The 16,166-nt window shown below is 35.9% G+C and overlaps 2 protein-coding genes across 3 annotated transcripts; both read left to right on the top strand.

Annotated features, from left to right (window-relative positions):
* Positions 1-371: 371 nt before the first annotated feature.
* On the top strand, positions 372-10,140 carry LOC107554824 (tyrosine-protein kinase BTK-like). Its single transcript, XM_016237456.1, has 15 exons — positions 372-435; positions 5,011-5,173; positions 5,653-5,757; positions 6,609-6,690; positions 6,880-7,008; positions 7,041-7,045; positions 7,478-7,560; positions 7,812-7,939; positions 8,027-8,101; positions 8,350-8,521; positions 8,908-9,124; positions 9,226-9,290; positions 9,381-9,499; positions 9,584-9,741; positions 9,843-10,140. Exons 2-15 carry the CDS (start codon positions 5,033-5,035, stop codon positions 9,909-9,911), a joined length of 1,548 nt encoding a protein of 515 aa, XP_016092942.1. The 5' UTR covers positions 372-435; positions 5,011-5,032; the 3' UTR covers positions 9,912-10,140.
* A 950-nt stretch (positions 10,141-11,090) lies between these two features.
* On the top strand, positions 11,091-14,405 carry LOC107554838 (magnesium transporter NIPA2-like). 2 transcript variants are annotated; one of them, XM_016237470.1, is made up of 6 exons: positions 11,091-11,155; positions 11,661-11,796; positions 11,946-12,002; positions 12,192-12,282; positions 13,100-13,260; positions 13,352-14,405. In XM_016237470.1, exons 2-6 carry the CDS (start codon positions 11,661-11,663, stop codon positions 14,002-14,004), a joined length of 1,098 nt encoding a protein of 365 aa, XP_016092956.1. In that variant the 5' UTR covers positions 11,091-11,155; the 3' UTR covers positions 14,005-14,405. The 2 variants fall into 2 exon arrangements, with proteins under 2 accessions (XP_016092956.1, XP_016092957.1); XM_016237471.1 differs by lacking the exon at positions 11,091-11,155 and adding an exon at positions 11,507-11,595.
* Positions 14,406-16,166: the final 1,761 nt, after the last annotated feature.

Genomic DNA, 16,166 nt, shown 5'->3' with positions numbered 1-16,166 from the left:
CAACACAGATCACATCCCAATTTTGTGTATTAATTTTAATATTTTGTAGGTTTAATTGGTGCTATAACTATTGAGAAACCATCTGTAATGGTCATATTTATCAAAAGAGTCAGGCAGGCTTTGAACTAAATGATTTGAATTAAACACATTCAGCCTTCTCAAACAGTATACCAAACTGACCTGTATGCATTAGGTCAGGTGCATGCAGCATATGTGAGTATTAACAGGTTGCATGAAACTGTTAACAGCAGCCCTGCATGAGCGACAGTATGAAAATGAGCAGGAAGCAAAAGGGGAACTGAGTAACAAGAGTCCTGTGGCTGGGTGGAGTTTTGTCCACTGTTGATCACATTCACAGTCCAATTTAATAGCCTGCACTCAGTCAGACTGGTTTCATCCTGGTGCCAGATCACAGTGGGAAAAAACAGAGCTCAGGTAAGATTTCTTAGATTGCTTTAATAATTTATGACTGGAGTGCCACTGTCAAGGACTAAGACTGTAATTTGCCATTAGCTGTGACGTAGAATAATGCTGTTGCTTAAAAGATACAAAGTGACAAACTAAAGCAAACAACTTCAGTTATTTAATAGATGGGAACATGCTATATAGAGATTTTAATGTAACAGAGAGAGAGAGAGAGATATACTCCTTGATAAATGGCTTAACTAATCAATTTAAACTCTTGTTTCTGGTCTGTACAAATGCTGTTTTGCCATCCTGATTTAAAGTCATACAGGTAAATCAATATTCCAACATTATTACATTTTAATTTTATAAAATTTTGTAAAACTATCTACAGGAACACCACAAAATACACAACAATATATTAATAACAGCTTAAATAAATTAAGAAAAATGTATGTACGAAAATAAGAATGCATAAGTAAAATAATAATTATTACAAGAAAATTACTTATTACTTGTTAATAAATTGCATAAGGGGGGTGGGGTCAACTCAACATTCCCGTACTGAATTAGATGGATCCTGTATACAAATCTGGCTCATAGAAGGAATAAATAAGGGACTAGTTTTGAGAAACAATTGTGCATTTACCTCCTAGAGTAGAAGAGTGTATATGCATTCATTTATAATTAACATACAGTGAAACTATTTGCACATGAAAACAGTCCTCTCCACTGGTTAGTCTACTTCACACTTTCCTTTTACTGTCTCACTCAATGATGTCAATGCATTTTGTAAAAACAGATCCGCACACTATACCACAGTGGTTCAAAGACACTATTGTAGGGTTGCTAGCATTATTAATGAGGGTCTTTTGCATATATAGAGTGCATTTATAGTTCTTTATGTAGCAGATGCTTTTAAAAGTGACTGTGGGAAAAATAAGTGATCAAAAAGAACAAGAGTAAGGCCATTTTCATTTTAGAGACACATGCTGCAGCAATGTCACCTCTTTCAGCCAGAATGTTCCAGTGTTTTAACATTGTAACCTAACATGGAAGATATAGGGGGACTAAATGAAGAGTTCAGATGCAAAAGCCTCTAAGTGCCATCTGATAGTTTCTTCTAAAATTAGCATTTTTATCAGGCTCCTATGTTTAGGTTCAGTAATTTGACTATAATGGCAATGTATAGATCCTTTTCTATGCCATTAAGGTGAAATAAATGACCATAAATATAGGAGTCTGATAAAAATGCTCATTTTAGATGAAAATTTCAGATGGCTTTTTTGCATCTGAACTCTTCAAATGTAAAAGTTTAGAAATCTGACATTAAAAACTCATATTTATCAACAATTATTCTGATCATTTGAGGGAATGGTCCTCTTCAATGTTTATGGTGATTATAGTCCTGTTTTAGCACTGGATCATGTATAAACATTTAAACAAATGTCCATACTCCTACACACCTTTGTGGACATCATGTTTGTAAGACTGGATGCACGACAAGATACAATCAGAAAAAAAAGTGCTTTGCATTTGTACATCACACAATGAAAAGAATCCATTTTGGTGGATCTCAGTGAAGTAATGCAAATTCAAATTCCATCAAATAACATTTACTGTAATATTCATCATCGTCTGTGGCATTTAGTAGACTACGTCCTGTTTTATACTAAAGTTTAAATTATTATTATAGATTTTCCTTTGTTAAACCTCTTCAGTAGTGCACGATTGAAAACAATAAGCATAATATTGCTTAAAATACTGCAATGTATATTTGCACTGTTGCATTTGACTTTAAATTTGCCAAGTGAATAAACATTAAAAATATGACGCATTGGTAAGAAACCACAGAGGTGTAGATAAATTGTGGTCTAATGCGGCAGACTATCTTTTGCCCAGTTCCCTCCCTCTGAACATGAGTGATACTCTCATACTTATCATTCAGGAACCTTACAGACACAGGACACTCTAGAAGGTTCCTGTTGCTCAACATTACTTTCAATGAACACAAAGAGTCAAATAAGCAACTATTTAAACTGTTAACCACATGGATTACTTTAATGGGTGTGCATGAGTTATTTCATGCTTAAAACACTGTCACACACATTATGTGTCATAAATGTATTTTTCTACAACGCTTTAATATTTGGCCTAAAGTCAAGACCTACCTGCCCTGCCACTAAGTATCATAGGAAGTTATGGTCTTCATTATGGCAGTATTTGGTATATCAACAAATTGTTACTGGTTACATTTGTGCAACATCTGCCTGGAAAAAAACCCTGATGTGAAACAGAGACAAGCTTAACAGTAATTATCTGACTCGTACTGCTTACTGATGCCGATACAAACAGTGTTTCCGCTTCCTCTGTATCACAGAGCAACATTGATGCAACTTCCCTGTGTCAAGTCTTATAAGTCATTGCCCTTTGAATAAGCTATCAAGCTTTCATGGTAAACAAGGCTGCTAAAATAGTCCTGAAATACCAAACCCACACCATTATCATCCAGATGTTTAATAGTGTGCGTTTAATACAGCAGTGACAAAGTCGCAACATAAAGTGGTCGATAATGTTCATATTTGTCACAGTTTTCATGTCAAACTTTTTGTGACAAGCTTTTGAAGGTGTTAAAAGTGGCCAGAAGAAACCAGGAAATGCTAGCATGGTGTTTAAAATAGGCAGTTCAGTTTCTCTACCACAGAACACAGACAACTCAGCATTTAATGACTATGCGAGAGAAGCTTAATGCGGAGGCACTGAAAGTAAAGAGGAACAGAACTAACTGAGATGTTATTTTAAAGGACACTGAGATACAGGTAACTTTGGCAAATGCTTCTCTGGAGTAAAACGTATATTTTAATTTTTACATTTTAATCAGAATACAAGAAAGGTATTTGCACATTAAGAAGAAATTAAGCAAAAAACAGACAACCTAGTAGGCTAATCTTTACTGCTTCATGTAAATGTATGAAGTTACATTAGGTTTGTATTGTAGAGACAAACCTAAAAGCTGTATTCAGTTACAATGTTCATGAACAAGGTCATTAAATGATTAACAAATGTTTTTTTTCCTCAACACATTCTTTCACATCAATTTACTGGATTCAGTGGGGCCCTTGTGATGTTGTTTAATGTTGAGATGTTTGGCCAAAAAGTAGTGTAAGGTTTTTGTTTTATATTGTTTACATATGTATTTCAACCTACAGTATCAATACTGAATAAAAATATTGTTCGTAAGACCTCTTGCTATTGCATTAAAATAAGACGCAGGCCTTTTGGGGGGAAGGGTGTAAACATTCAGTTTTGGTTTGTAGATAGTGAAGATACATGGGGAGATACAGTGAAAGGATGAGTGAGGTTGTGGGTTCACATCATAGACAAGAGCAGGAAGAAGTGTTCAAAGGAAACAGATGATCTACAGGAGGAAATATTGGCAACAAAGGATGCCATTGACACTGACAGCAGGACTCATGCAAACCATTCCTAATCATGCAGGCAAAGCCACCTAGGATCCATTAGACCAGAACAGACCTGTTGAAAAACTGGATGTAGCATACACGCTACCATTAGATACTAACATTTCGATATAGAAGAGGTTTTAAAAATCATTTCCCTTCAGCTTTCTTTATAAACATAAAGAGGAATCCCGTATTTAAAGGGGTCATCGGATGCAAAATTCACTTTTGTTGTTCTTTGATCATAAATGTGTGTTGGAAGTTTGTGTACACATCCACCCTAGAATGATAAAAATCCACCCAGTGTTTTTTTTAATCCCTATTTTAAAATCCCCTTTCTCAAATCAGGCTGTTCTGAGATTCCTGTCAGAATGACATAGTTCTGCACAGGCCCCTCCCACGATAGTTTGATGACAGTAGCGTCAATCTCAAAGTCTTACCCTAGCTCCACCCTGAGTGAGCTGTCATCAGTCTGCCATTGTGTCGACTCCGGTGCAGGGGAAGACAAGAATGTCTCCGATTAAGCAATTAGGGTTTGATTGTTGGATGTAATAATGAATATAGCAGTCGTCATTTACTCCAGACATCTAAGCCGCTGAAGACACAGGATTAACGTTACTTTCGTTTTGAAGGGAATGCGCCGATCCCTGCTTAAATGCGTCTATGTTCACGCGAATCATTCGTGATCCAGCTTCATCTACAGTAGAAGTGAGTATAAGGGTTTTTTATGAATCGTTGCGAATCACCTTTCCTAATAACGTGCTAGTTAGCAAGTTCCGTGGCTAAAGTAAACAGTATCATGAGAACGGCTCGTCACCCACGGAAGAGAGGGGCGGGTCAGCAGAGCTCATTAGCATTTAAAGCAACAAGGACTAGAACCGCGTGCTGAAAACAGAGCTGATTTTGACAGGGTAAAAAGGGTGTTTTTTACACTACCATTGAGAAATTTTAACCAAAGTATGTTATAGACTTTTCATTAAGACCCTAAAGAATCATATCAACTTGTGGAAAATGGGCATCCGATGACCCCTTTAACAAAACCAATATAGAGTTCAATCCCAAACCCATCACTCAAAGTTAACTAACAAAATCAAACAAGGAGACATGGAACATGTTCAACATAAGAGTTTGTCTTATTTCCCCCAAGTACACATCAGATATAAAAGAACATGCCAGACAGCATTCTGGAGGAGATTTTTGTAAAACGGTCCCAGCAGAAAAAGAAGACCTCACCTTTAAACTTCAAAGAAAGGCTGTTTGTACTCACGCAGGACAAGATATCCTACTACGACTATGATGCCGAAAAAGGGGTATGTATGAATTTGACATCATTTTCTTAGCGTAACAGTGGATGTTTGGAAAATAACATGGATGCAGGCATTCATTGAAGTCGGCATGAATTGGAAATTCACCCTATTTTCTAAATGCATCTTATTGAACTTATAGTGAATAATTTGTCCATGCATGTGTTTCTAACTTCTCCAATCATTTGGTCTACTTAAACCCCGCCCTTTTCTTACAATCGACTGCAAGCTCTCATTTAGATCTGCATCTGTCCAATCAAAACCTGATGGATAGAACAAAGTCCCCATCCTAATCTTTTTTAAACAAAATTTCTGATAATCCATTTCACTCGGATGTACGTCACAATAAAAAGAAAAGATATGTTGCTACTTGTTACATCGTTATTTAAACCACTGTTACAAGTTATTTCCAATATATTATAAGTTGTTTCCAATATTTTGTGATTTTGATCTTTTAATAACATAATCCTCTACTGACTGTTTAGAAGAGGAAAGGCCTGAAAGGTTATGTGGACACTGAAAAGATCAAATGTGTGGAGATTGTTTTACCAGAAGACAGCGCACCTCCTGACCGACTCTATCCATTTCAGGTGGGTCTCAGCAAAGAATAAGACATTAAAATCATACTTGTCCACCAACTTCAATGGGAACTCAACTTTGATCTTTTTGAACATTTCTAAACAATTTATTATGCATTGTTGGTGTACAGTATTTACAGTAATCATGTTACTTCCACTTCCCTCATTAATATATTGTACAGTACATCATCATGTCTATAGTTTTCAAGTTGAGCTGAAGTTAAGTCTGTGTCTCTGTATCTAAACTTAAAGTTTCAACATTAGCTGACTAGCAAGTATAGGCTAACAAGATCACTAGTAGAGATATGACCAATTGGGCTGATAGAGTGCAAGAAGAAACTGCTCAGGCTTTCAACCATGATAAGAGGCTGAGAGTAATGGAGCAGAAGTGAAACCTTTCCTCTTCAAAGTCTAAAATCAAAGGAACAACAAAACTCAACAGGTGCTGACATTGTAAAACTGTCAGGCAGATAAAAGCACTGTACATTGTTTTGTACACTGAGTTTTCCACACTAAGACCACTGTCAAAAAGAAAGGGTGACAGGAAATGAATGCGTCAAACAGTAACATCTTGTGGTTTTCAGTTTCTTAAACGATTAACTCTTAAAATTGTGAGCTATATGTATTTATATATCTTTATAAAACATTACTTGCAATGAAAATATGTAGGCTACAAATACTTTGCAACTTTCAAAAATAGCACTAAAAAGAAACTGAGTGCAATAATCTGTCCAGTAAACGAAACTTCAAAAGAAAGAGGAAACATTTGGCAATAGTAGATTATTTTGAAATGCAAAAGTTGATTCATCTATAGGCCAAAGTCATAATTTTGTATTGTGATGTATTTTTCTTCCCTCTCACAGATAATCTATGATGAAGGTCCTCTTTATGTATTTGCTAAGTCAGATCAAATTCGAAAGCAATGGATAAATGAGTTAAAAAATGGTCAGTATGTGTTTTAAGTCATTATCACAAATTCCATTCAAATTAACAAGCCACCTTGTTAATGTGGGCTAACATTATAGAAAAGATAAGAAGAAAAGTATGAATGCTTCCCATAACACACCATACAAGTTCTATGCAAAACTCTGTGTTGATTCAATGTAAATGACTTCCAATGTACCTGTCTTTAAGTGGTGCGATTCAACAAGGACCTTATACAGAAGTATCACCCGTGCTTCTGGGAAGATGGCATATGGAAGTGTTGCCAGCAGGAAGTGAAGCAGGCAATGGGCTGCAGGGTGCTGGAGACCAAAAATGGAGGTCTGTTATACTAAAGTGTGAAAATAAATTAGGTTCCGTTCATTTCCGTTCTCATTGGTTGAGTTTTCTGAAATGTCGTACGTACTCTCACATCTTTACCTGCAATTTTTGTTTAACGAAACATGCTACAGAATAGCCTATAGCTACAAAGAAAAACTTCTCAGCGTGACCAGTGTAGTCCGATTCCCAATGAATGACTCTTACAAGCCAGTTATTCTTAGTGAAGCTGTGGTCTAACTTTCGAACGCATGAGTCTAGTGAGCTGAAATGACGCGTATGAGTCGGTTCTTTTTAGCGACTCCAAAAAAATTACAGTGCAATCTGCGTAGCCCTATTCCTGGACTCTGAATACTTTCCGTACCCACTGTATATATATATATGTATGTATGCATGTTGAATTCCATTTTTTACATTGAAGTGAGCACTTCCGACCTGAATTAACTCTATATATTGATTTAATATACAATAGAATAAAGATGGTGGTTTTTTGGTGAGAGACTCTGGCAGATTCACTGGAAAATACACTGTCTCTGTGTTCACCAAGGCTGGTGGGTGAGTTTGATCAAGCTATACATTTGTTTCACAGTTAACTTATCAAAATGAAAGTGGAAAACTGACCCTGCGGAAGAGAGATGTAAATCTCTCTATGCAAAACTAGGATAAGTCCTATCAGGTCAAGTTTCCCACTGTGTAAATTGTCATGGGACTGTGTTGTTCGTCTCTCAAGTTTTTTGTGAGACCAATTGAAGATATGACTTGAAACCAAAGTGATTGTGAGAACTTAATTTCTTGTCTCTCTCCAGGGAGACTGCTGGCAGCTGCAGACACTACAACATATGCGTCACCACAGAAGGCCAGTTCTATTTAGCGGAGAAGCACAACTTCAGCAGTATCCCAGAACTTATTAATTACCACCAGCATAATGCAGCAGGTAAATCTCACCTTAACCACTTGCATGTGAATACACAATGTCAAATGATAGGTGTAACAGTTTTTAATCAAAGAAAATATGTTTCAGGTCTGGTGAGCAGACTAAAATACATTGTGTCAGATCGGGCTCGGAATGCTCCCTGCACTGCTGGTCTGGGTTATGGTGAGTTTATATTTGTTAGAGCACAGCACTAAGGACACCAAGGTCATGGGTTTGATTCCCAGGGAATGCATGAACTGATCAAATGCATAACTTGAACACAGTGGAAGTTGTTTTGTGATAAACGCACCTGCCAAATGCATAAATGTAAAAATTTTAATATTTGGCTGTATGCTTCTGACAGTTCTCACCTCAATGGGTTTGATTGAAACTGTGCTAAAATTGCCCTCTCCTCCTACTTTTCATTCCAGGAAGTTGGGAGATCGATCCTCGTCAGCTTACATTTATCAGAGAACTTGGTAATGGTCAGTTTGGAGTGGTAAAGTATGGGAAATGGCAAGGCCGTCATGACGTGGCCATCAAAATGGTTAAAGAGGGCTCAATGTCAGAGGATGACTTCATTGAAGAGGCCAAGGTCATGATGTGAGTATACACCATTGTTGAAAAAAAAAAGTATGGTGTCAGTAAGATTTTTTTCAGCAAGGATTTCACATAAATGCTGATCTTTTGAACTTTCAATTCATCAAATAATCCTGAAAAATTGAGCCATGGTTTCCACAAATTGAGTAGCACAACTTTTTTCAGCATTGATAATAAGAAGAAATGTTTCTTGGGCACCAAATTATTAGAATGATTAATATTAGAAGGATTTCTGAAAAACTCCTAAATGTATTAAAATACATTCAAACAGAAAAGTTAGCACATTGTAGTAATATTTCACAATATTACTCTGTTTTTACTGTATTTTTGATCTGTGTTTCAATCATGTTTATGTCTATAATCTATAATTTTCTGCTGTATAACGCTAGGAAACTGTGTCACGGAAACCTGGTGCAGCTCTATGGTGTCTGCACAAAACAAAGACCCATCTACATAGTCACAGAATATCTCGCCAATGGATGTCTGCTGAATTACTTACGGGATGTTCTGCAGCACCCCTCGAGTATTCTGCTCCTTGAGATGTGTAAAGATGTCAGCGAGGGCATGGCCTACTTAGAGGCCAATCAGTACATCCACAGAGACCTGGTTTGTGTGACACAAAAATGTGTCATTGCATGCCATTGTCATGTTCCTTGCCAACTGGAAGACATATTTTACCAGTAAAATGTCTCTTTTTTTTCTCATAGGCTGCCAGGAACTGTTTAGTAGACTCAAATGGAACCATTAAAGTGACTGATTTTGGATTGTCCAGGTAATTTTATGCATGGCCCAGAACACTATTTGAGCAACTTACTATACTATACACTGACTTACTATATAAAAATGACTGCTGTTCTTACAGGTATGTTCTCGATGATGAATACACCAGCTCCGTAGGTTCAAAGTTTCCAGTGCGCTGGTCGCCTCCTGAAGTCCTCCTTTACTGCAAGTTCAGCAGCAAGTCAGATATCTGGGCATTTGGTGCGTCACCACTGCATTTCCAGCAGAACTTTACCTTCTATCAAAATCATGGTTTAATTTTCTCTTATATTATTTGTCTGACAGGTGTTTTGATGTGGGAGGTGTACACTTTGGGCAGAATGCCATATGATCGGTGGAACAACACAGAGATAGTTGAGAAAATTACTGCAGGTCATCGGCTTTACCGCCCACAATTGGCCAATGACAAAGTTTATTCCATTATGAACAACTGTTGGCATGAGGTACACAGCTTTATACTATGTTGAAACATTTTGTCAATGTAGACATGACAAAAGTCAAATAATTAAAGAGTTTGCCTTCTCTCTCTCTTTTTTTTTTGTAGAGACCAGATGAGCGGCCCACATTCATGGATCTTGTCATGACCATCAAGGATTTGCTTTTCAATATGTAACAGACACAGCTACTGTGCATCCTTGGACATTAAGGATACAGCCCATCAGACGCAATAGTCTTGTGTATGGCATGGCAAGAATCATTATTATTATCAGTCTTGAATAACCTTCTTAATTTCTTTCATCTAAGGAACCCAATAAAATAATAAATTAGTATGAGTTTAAAATGTTACAAGAAAAAAAGGAGATTGGAATGTGATTTCTCATGTAACATTGCAGTTTTTACTTACATTTTCCTTAAAGCATGATATGTTGTGAAATTCCTAAGTTTCATACATGTATCTAAATAGCTGCTCTTTAATATTATTAAAATTATTCATAATAACCAGCAGCAACAACAATACAAATAAAAATTCATGACTGTAATTTACATGTACATATAAATAATGACTGTGTATTGATTTTTATTGATTTGGCTGTGTATTTATATACAATATATATATATATAAATAAGTCAACTTTAGTAAAACAAAGTACGATCTAGAAGAAATCTTCCAGTCTTGATGTGTAAATATATTTTTCTCTTCTGTGGTTTAAATTTGATGGCTATTTAATTAAAGACTACACTTTTTAATCTAGCTGTGTTTTGAATAAAATGAGAGCAGTTTCCAACATCCCTCTGGCTCCACTGATTTTTGTCACTCTCTTTTAAAACTACTTTAAAATTACATGCATTTGTCACCCTTAATGTCAGTAAACACTTGTTTGATTAACCAGCATTATTTTGATTTTGAAAAGTTCTCTAAAATAAATTAAAGTTCTCTAATTAAAAGTCTAAAATGGTCTCATCTGATTTCCTAGCCTGGTCCAAACTAATCTCAACACAATATTTCCATGTTACAAATGTATATCATCACATAAATGTTGTTGTTTAAATTACAAAATGCAGATTTTAAACAGCGGGAAAAAAATATTAAAATGAAACACTTGATGTTTACATACCTGAGGGCTTTCAACAGCAGCAATTTTACACAGTTCCACCAAATTCAATTTAAGCATGCACAAAAACTCAATTTAACTCCAAATTCAATTTAATCATGCACAAAAAACTAGAAAGTAGCATCTGTCTCAGAAGGGCTTCATATAAACAAAAGATAAATCCCCAAAAATGTCCAGACAATAGTAGCCTATCCTGACAATAATGTTTGAAGTTAATCAAGAGCATTTGGCAACCCGCGTTACAGTCACCAGGAAGTTTACTCACACGAGACTAAAACTCACCGAAGGACGATATGAATGCAAGGTTAGTCAGTTTAACAATTATTTATATTGCTAGTGTTTATATAATGTATACAATATAATGTATATTGCTAATGTAGTCTTAAATGCTAATGTAAATAATTGCCGAAACATGAAACATCACTACTTGCTAGAGTAAAATACATGAAAGCTTAGTGAGCCAATCAAAATCTATGTAAATCTTTTTGTAAAAAAAAATATATATATATATATATGCTGTGATTCTGTATTTCCTGTAGTTATAAATGCATAGCTTATATAGACAAATAGTCTACAGTAAAATATTGATTTGAAGAACTGGCTATGTGAATCACATGTTCTGGCTTGCTTCCTTTTCTATTCTGTGGCTGTTTTAAATCAGATAGTGCTGTCTACATAGATATCATGTTGAGGCATTGTAAGCTTACTCAGCTGTGCTTATGATGCCCAAAAAATGCCGTCTAGGTAGGCAGCTCACTAGGTTTTTAGACATAACCACTTGTGTCTAATGGACTTCTACCTGTATTCAGATGAATGCTGCAAACCGCTCTGACTTCTACATTGGTTTGGCACTTGCTGTAAGCTCGACAATCTTCATCGGTGGCAGTTTCATATTGAAAAAGAAAGGCCTCTTACGACTGGCCCAAAAGGGCTCTACTAGAGCAGGTGGGTTGATAAAATTGGCAGAGTAACCTACCATTGCACAATACTTTATTAGGCAGCATTTGAATTGCATAAATTTTTTTTATGCCTTTGACATTGTGACTGAATTTTTCTTGTGCTGTCTAATCAGGTCTGTTCTCTTCATTATTCAGGTCAAGGTGGATATGCATACCTGAAAGAATGGTTGTGGTGGGCAGGGCTTATATCAAGTATGACATTATCTATTTATTTGTAATTAGTGGGGCTGAATTATAAGGCATAACCAGAATACGGACATTAATCAGATGTGTAGGATGATTAATAGATCTTAGTAATGAAATATTGCCATTCACACCTGCATATGTCAATATGGACACTCTAATCACAATCTTTTGTCTTGTCATGTATTTTATTTTCAGTGGGAATAGGCGAGATAGCAAATTTCGCAGCATATGCATTTGCTCCTGCCACATTAGTAACACCTCTGGGAGCATTGAGCGTTTTGGTCAGGTACACTTAAAAGTTTGGTGTTACTTATTTGATCAAAAATACAGTCAAATTGTGAAATGTGACCATGGATCACAAAACCAGTCTTAATGGCCAATTTTTTGAAATTGAGATTTATATTGATGTATGGTTTGTTAGGATATGACAATATTTGGCCGAGATACAGCTATTTGAAAATCTGGAATCTGAGGGTGCAAAAAAAAAAACTAAATATTGAGAAAATCGCCTTTAAAGTTGTCCAAATGAAGTTCTTAGCAATGCATATTATTACTATTCAAAAAATTAAGATTTGATATATTATTTATGGTAGGAAATTTACAAAATATCTTCATGGAACATGATCTTTACTTAATATCATAATGATTTTTGGCATAAAAGAAAAATCAATCATTTTGACCTATACAATGTATTGTTGGCTGTTGCTACTTATGACTGGTTTTGTGGTCCAGGGTGACAAATATTATTACAATTCAAAATGACTGTTTTCTATTTTAATATTTTTTTTAATGTAATTTATTCCTTTGATGGAAAAGCTAAATTTTCAACAGCCATTACTCCAGTCTCAATGTCGCATGATCCTTTAGAAATCATTCAGATATGATTTGCTGCTCAAGAAATATGTCTTATTATTATCAATGTTGAAGTGTGATAGTTTTGTGGAAAATGTAATATTTTTCAGGATATAGAAATAGGAAGTAGAAAGTTAAAAATAACAGCATTTATTTGAAATAGAAATATTTTGTAACGTTATAAATGTCTTTACCATCACTTTTGATCAAATAAATAAATTCTTTGTCTAAAATGTGATTTTTGTCATTAGTGCTGTGCTTTCATCATACTTCCTGAGTGAGCGGCTGAATATCCACGGGAAAATTGGTTGTTTGCTGTGCATCTTCGGTTCCACTGTTATGGTGCTCCATGCTCCGCAAGAGGAAGAGGTTGCTTCTCTGACTGCAATGGCAGAGAAACTGAAAGATCCAGGTATTCTTCTACCTAATTTACAAACACACTAGGCATACTGTGAGCTCTGAGCTGTTTTTCATTATAGTCGTCTCTCTTGCATGTATCACAGGATTCATCGCTTTTGCTGTCTGCATTGTCGTCAGCAGCCTGGCCCTGATCTTCTTTGTCGCACCTCGCTATGGTCAGAAGAATGTGCTAGTGTACATCCTCATCTGCTCTGTGATTGGTTCGTTGTCTGTGTCGTGTGTGAAAGGCCTTGGCATTGGGATCAAAGAGCTGTTCGCTGGAACGGCCGTTCTGAAAGAGCCGCTGTTCTGGGCCCTTCTCATATGCCTTGTGATCTGCATCAGTATCCAGATAAGCTACCTTAATAAAGCCCTTGACATCTTCAACACTTCTATAGTTACACCTATTTACTATGTCTTCTTCACCACATCTGTCATGGCTTGTTCAGCCATCTTGTTTAAAGAGTGGCTTCAAATGTCTGCCGACGGGGCTGCTGGGACTGTTAGTGGCTTTCTTACCATCATCGTTGGCATTTTTCTTCTCCATGCGTTCAAGGATATCAACTTTAAGCTGGACTCTCTACCTTTATATCTGCACCATGGACCTCAAGACAGAACGTGGAACCAACCGTACATTGCTTTGCCAACTGATGAGAGAACTACTATGGATGAAAGCAATCGGACTAAAGAAAGAAATGCAAAGAGCTTTTTTCCTGAGAGTTCAGACAAAAGGAGCAACGGCACATTTAATACCTAGCATAATATCAGTAAAAACACATCATGCTTGTGGGCGACTACTAAAATACAGCTTTACTATTTGCTACTGTACATGCACACTTTGCAAAACAATACTGTGAGAGTACTTTAATTAGTATTTTATTTAGTATGGAAGGTACTTGTGTTATAGATTTCCCATCTATTTCTATTTCCATCTTTCAATCTGTTAGTTTTATGCTGGTGATATTTTCAAACTAACAATGCTGTGCCCAATCACTTGTAAATACAAAAATCCTGAAGTAGCAGCATAATGTTTAAAGACCTGCTTTACATCATCTTATTAAATGTTACATTATTTATTCTGACCAAACCTGCCTTGTTTAGGATGCACACAGGTTTACATTCATATAAAGCACCTTAAGTTTATTGTTAACATTTAAAGCTTCATCTGTTCAATAAAAGCATTAACTTTTTTAATACAGTGTGCTTGACTACTTATACTCTACCACTTAAAAGTTTTGATGTTTTTTAAGTAATTATGTTATGCTCTCCAAGTCTGCATTTATTTTATCAAAAATGCTGTCAAAATTGTAATATTGTGAAATATTATTACAAATTAAATTAACTGTTTTCTATTTCAGTCATTTTTAAAATGTAATTTATTCCTGTGATGGCAAAGCTGAATTTTCAGCAGTCATTACTCCAGTCTTCAGTGTCTCACAATCCCTCAGAAATGTGATGCTCAAGAAACATTTCTTATCATCATCAATGTTGAAAACAGTTGTGCTACTTAATATTTTTGTGGAAAATGTTTTCAAAATTATTTGATAAATAGAACAATCAAAAGAACAGCAAAAGTCACTTTTGATCAATTTAAATCTTACTGACCCCAAACTTTTCAACAGTAGTGTAGTCATCTTATACTAGTCTTAGGGAACACATCTTTATATCTACAAAAATCTTTTCTTAAGCAACAGCTAAACTTCTGAGGTGGTGCATTGTTTTCTATATATATCTGAAGTGCCTGGTCATTTTTTTTAAATAGCACACTGAAGATGTCTCATTAGTATTTAAGGAGTTTGAGTGTTATTTAACTTTTTCCTATGACATTTTATAAATCATATGATTGAACTGCAAGAGATATTTTATGATTTTATTTCAAGTCCATATTTCAACACACACTGAATAAGCCACAGATCTTGAAGATTTCCCAGAAAGACAATGCAGTGCTGACTTGCTATGTAGGTTGAAGAGAAAGTGAAAGCAGAGCCTCCTCCTCAATTCCAGATCAGATCTGTACAAAGGGACCTTTCACATTATGTTCCATGATGTTTCCTTGAATTCATACCAAAGTCTTAGCACTGGGAAATGTCAATATCGACGGTAACGATAAACAGGGCTTGCATCCATTTGATTTTGAATAAATGGCCTTTGCGATATTAAAAAGAGCAAAATGAGGCACTTTGTCTTTGAGAAATCAACTGAATCCTGATGATAGCTGTTACCTCACAGTTCTTACGCTGGCATGCCAAAGCCTCAGTAAGTGGCTTGTCAATGGCTGTGGTTCTACTAGTCTGTCATGGTCTCAGAGAAGGTTCCTCTACTCCTCGGAGTTTGCTCTAGTCTATTGAGGATGAATTGACTTGTATCGATGAATCGTTCCACACAGTTTACAAAACACACCTCAGTCCTGGAGTCGAGCTTCGGGCCAGGCTTATCCATGCACTTCTCCTGCAAAGATAAAACATTATGAGCTCCAAAGAAACCCACGACTGATGACCTTGATGCATTTGGCAAACACAAATAAGAGTTTTGAGGGACATGTAACCTGGTTCATCCATTTTGGATTGGATTGAGCTACATAACTGGATACAATATCATACCACCAATTATTACAGAGATAACTCCCATGACACACACACACATACATATTGATACAACTGTTGTATATAATAAAGGGTAACAACAAACCCAAGACAAAAGAGAGCAGCGCATTTTAGTTTTAATAATTACTTGAACTACATAAAATAAAATAAAAATCTATATATCATAAACTTGCGAACAACTCAAGTGATCAGACAGGATATACAGAGTCAGTCTTCTATCATATGTTCAAGAAGTGATGCATTATGCAGCCCAGTAGGATAGAAACACACACACACACACACACACACACACACACACACACACACACACACACAC

Source organism: Sinocyclocheilus grahami, unplaced genomic scaffold, assembly GCF_001515645.1.
Source record: "Sinocyclocheilus grahami isolate Dianchi unplaced genomic scaffold, SAMN03320097.WGS_v1.1 scaffold515.1, whole genome shotgun sequence".
In the NCBI taxonomy this organism is placed as follows: Eukaryota; Metazoa; Chordata; class Actinopteri; order Cypriniformes; family Cyprinidae; genus Sinocyclocheilus; species Sinocyclocheilus grahami.
Note: the sequence above shows the minus strand (reverse complement) of the source record. Positions and strands in the feature narration are given on the sequence as shown.

What these genes read in the sequence shown, in the direction of transcription:
- LOC107554824 (XM_016237456.1), top strand. Translation starts at nt 5,033, where the DNA reads ATGCCAGACAGCATTCTGGAGGAGATTTTTGTAAAACGGTCCCAGCAG. An exon ending in ACTATGATGCCGAAAAAGGG is followed by an intron (nt 5,174 to 5,652) that starts GTATGTATGAAT and finishes CTGACTGTTTAG; the next exon opens with AAGAGGAAAGGCCTGAAAGG. An exon ending in CCACCAGCATAATGCAGCAG is followed by an intron (nt 7,940 to 8,026) that starts GTAAATCTCACC and finishes AATATGTTTCAG; the next exon opens with GTCTGGTGAGCAGACTAAAA.
- LOC107554838 (XM_016237470.1), top strand. Translation starts at nt 11,661, where the DNA reads ATGAATGCTGCAAACCGCTCTGACTTCTACATTGGTTTGGCACTTGCT. An exon ending in AAAGGGCTCTACTAGAGCAG is followed by an intron (nt 11,797 to 11,945) that starts GTGGGTTGATAA and finishes TTCATTATTCAG; the next exon opens with GTCAAGGTGGATATGCATAC. An exon ending in GCATTGAGCGTTTTGGTCAG is followed by an intron (nt 12,283 to 13,099) that starts GTACACTTAAAA and finishes TTTTGTCATTAG; the next exon opens with TGCTGTGCTTTCATCATACT.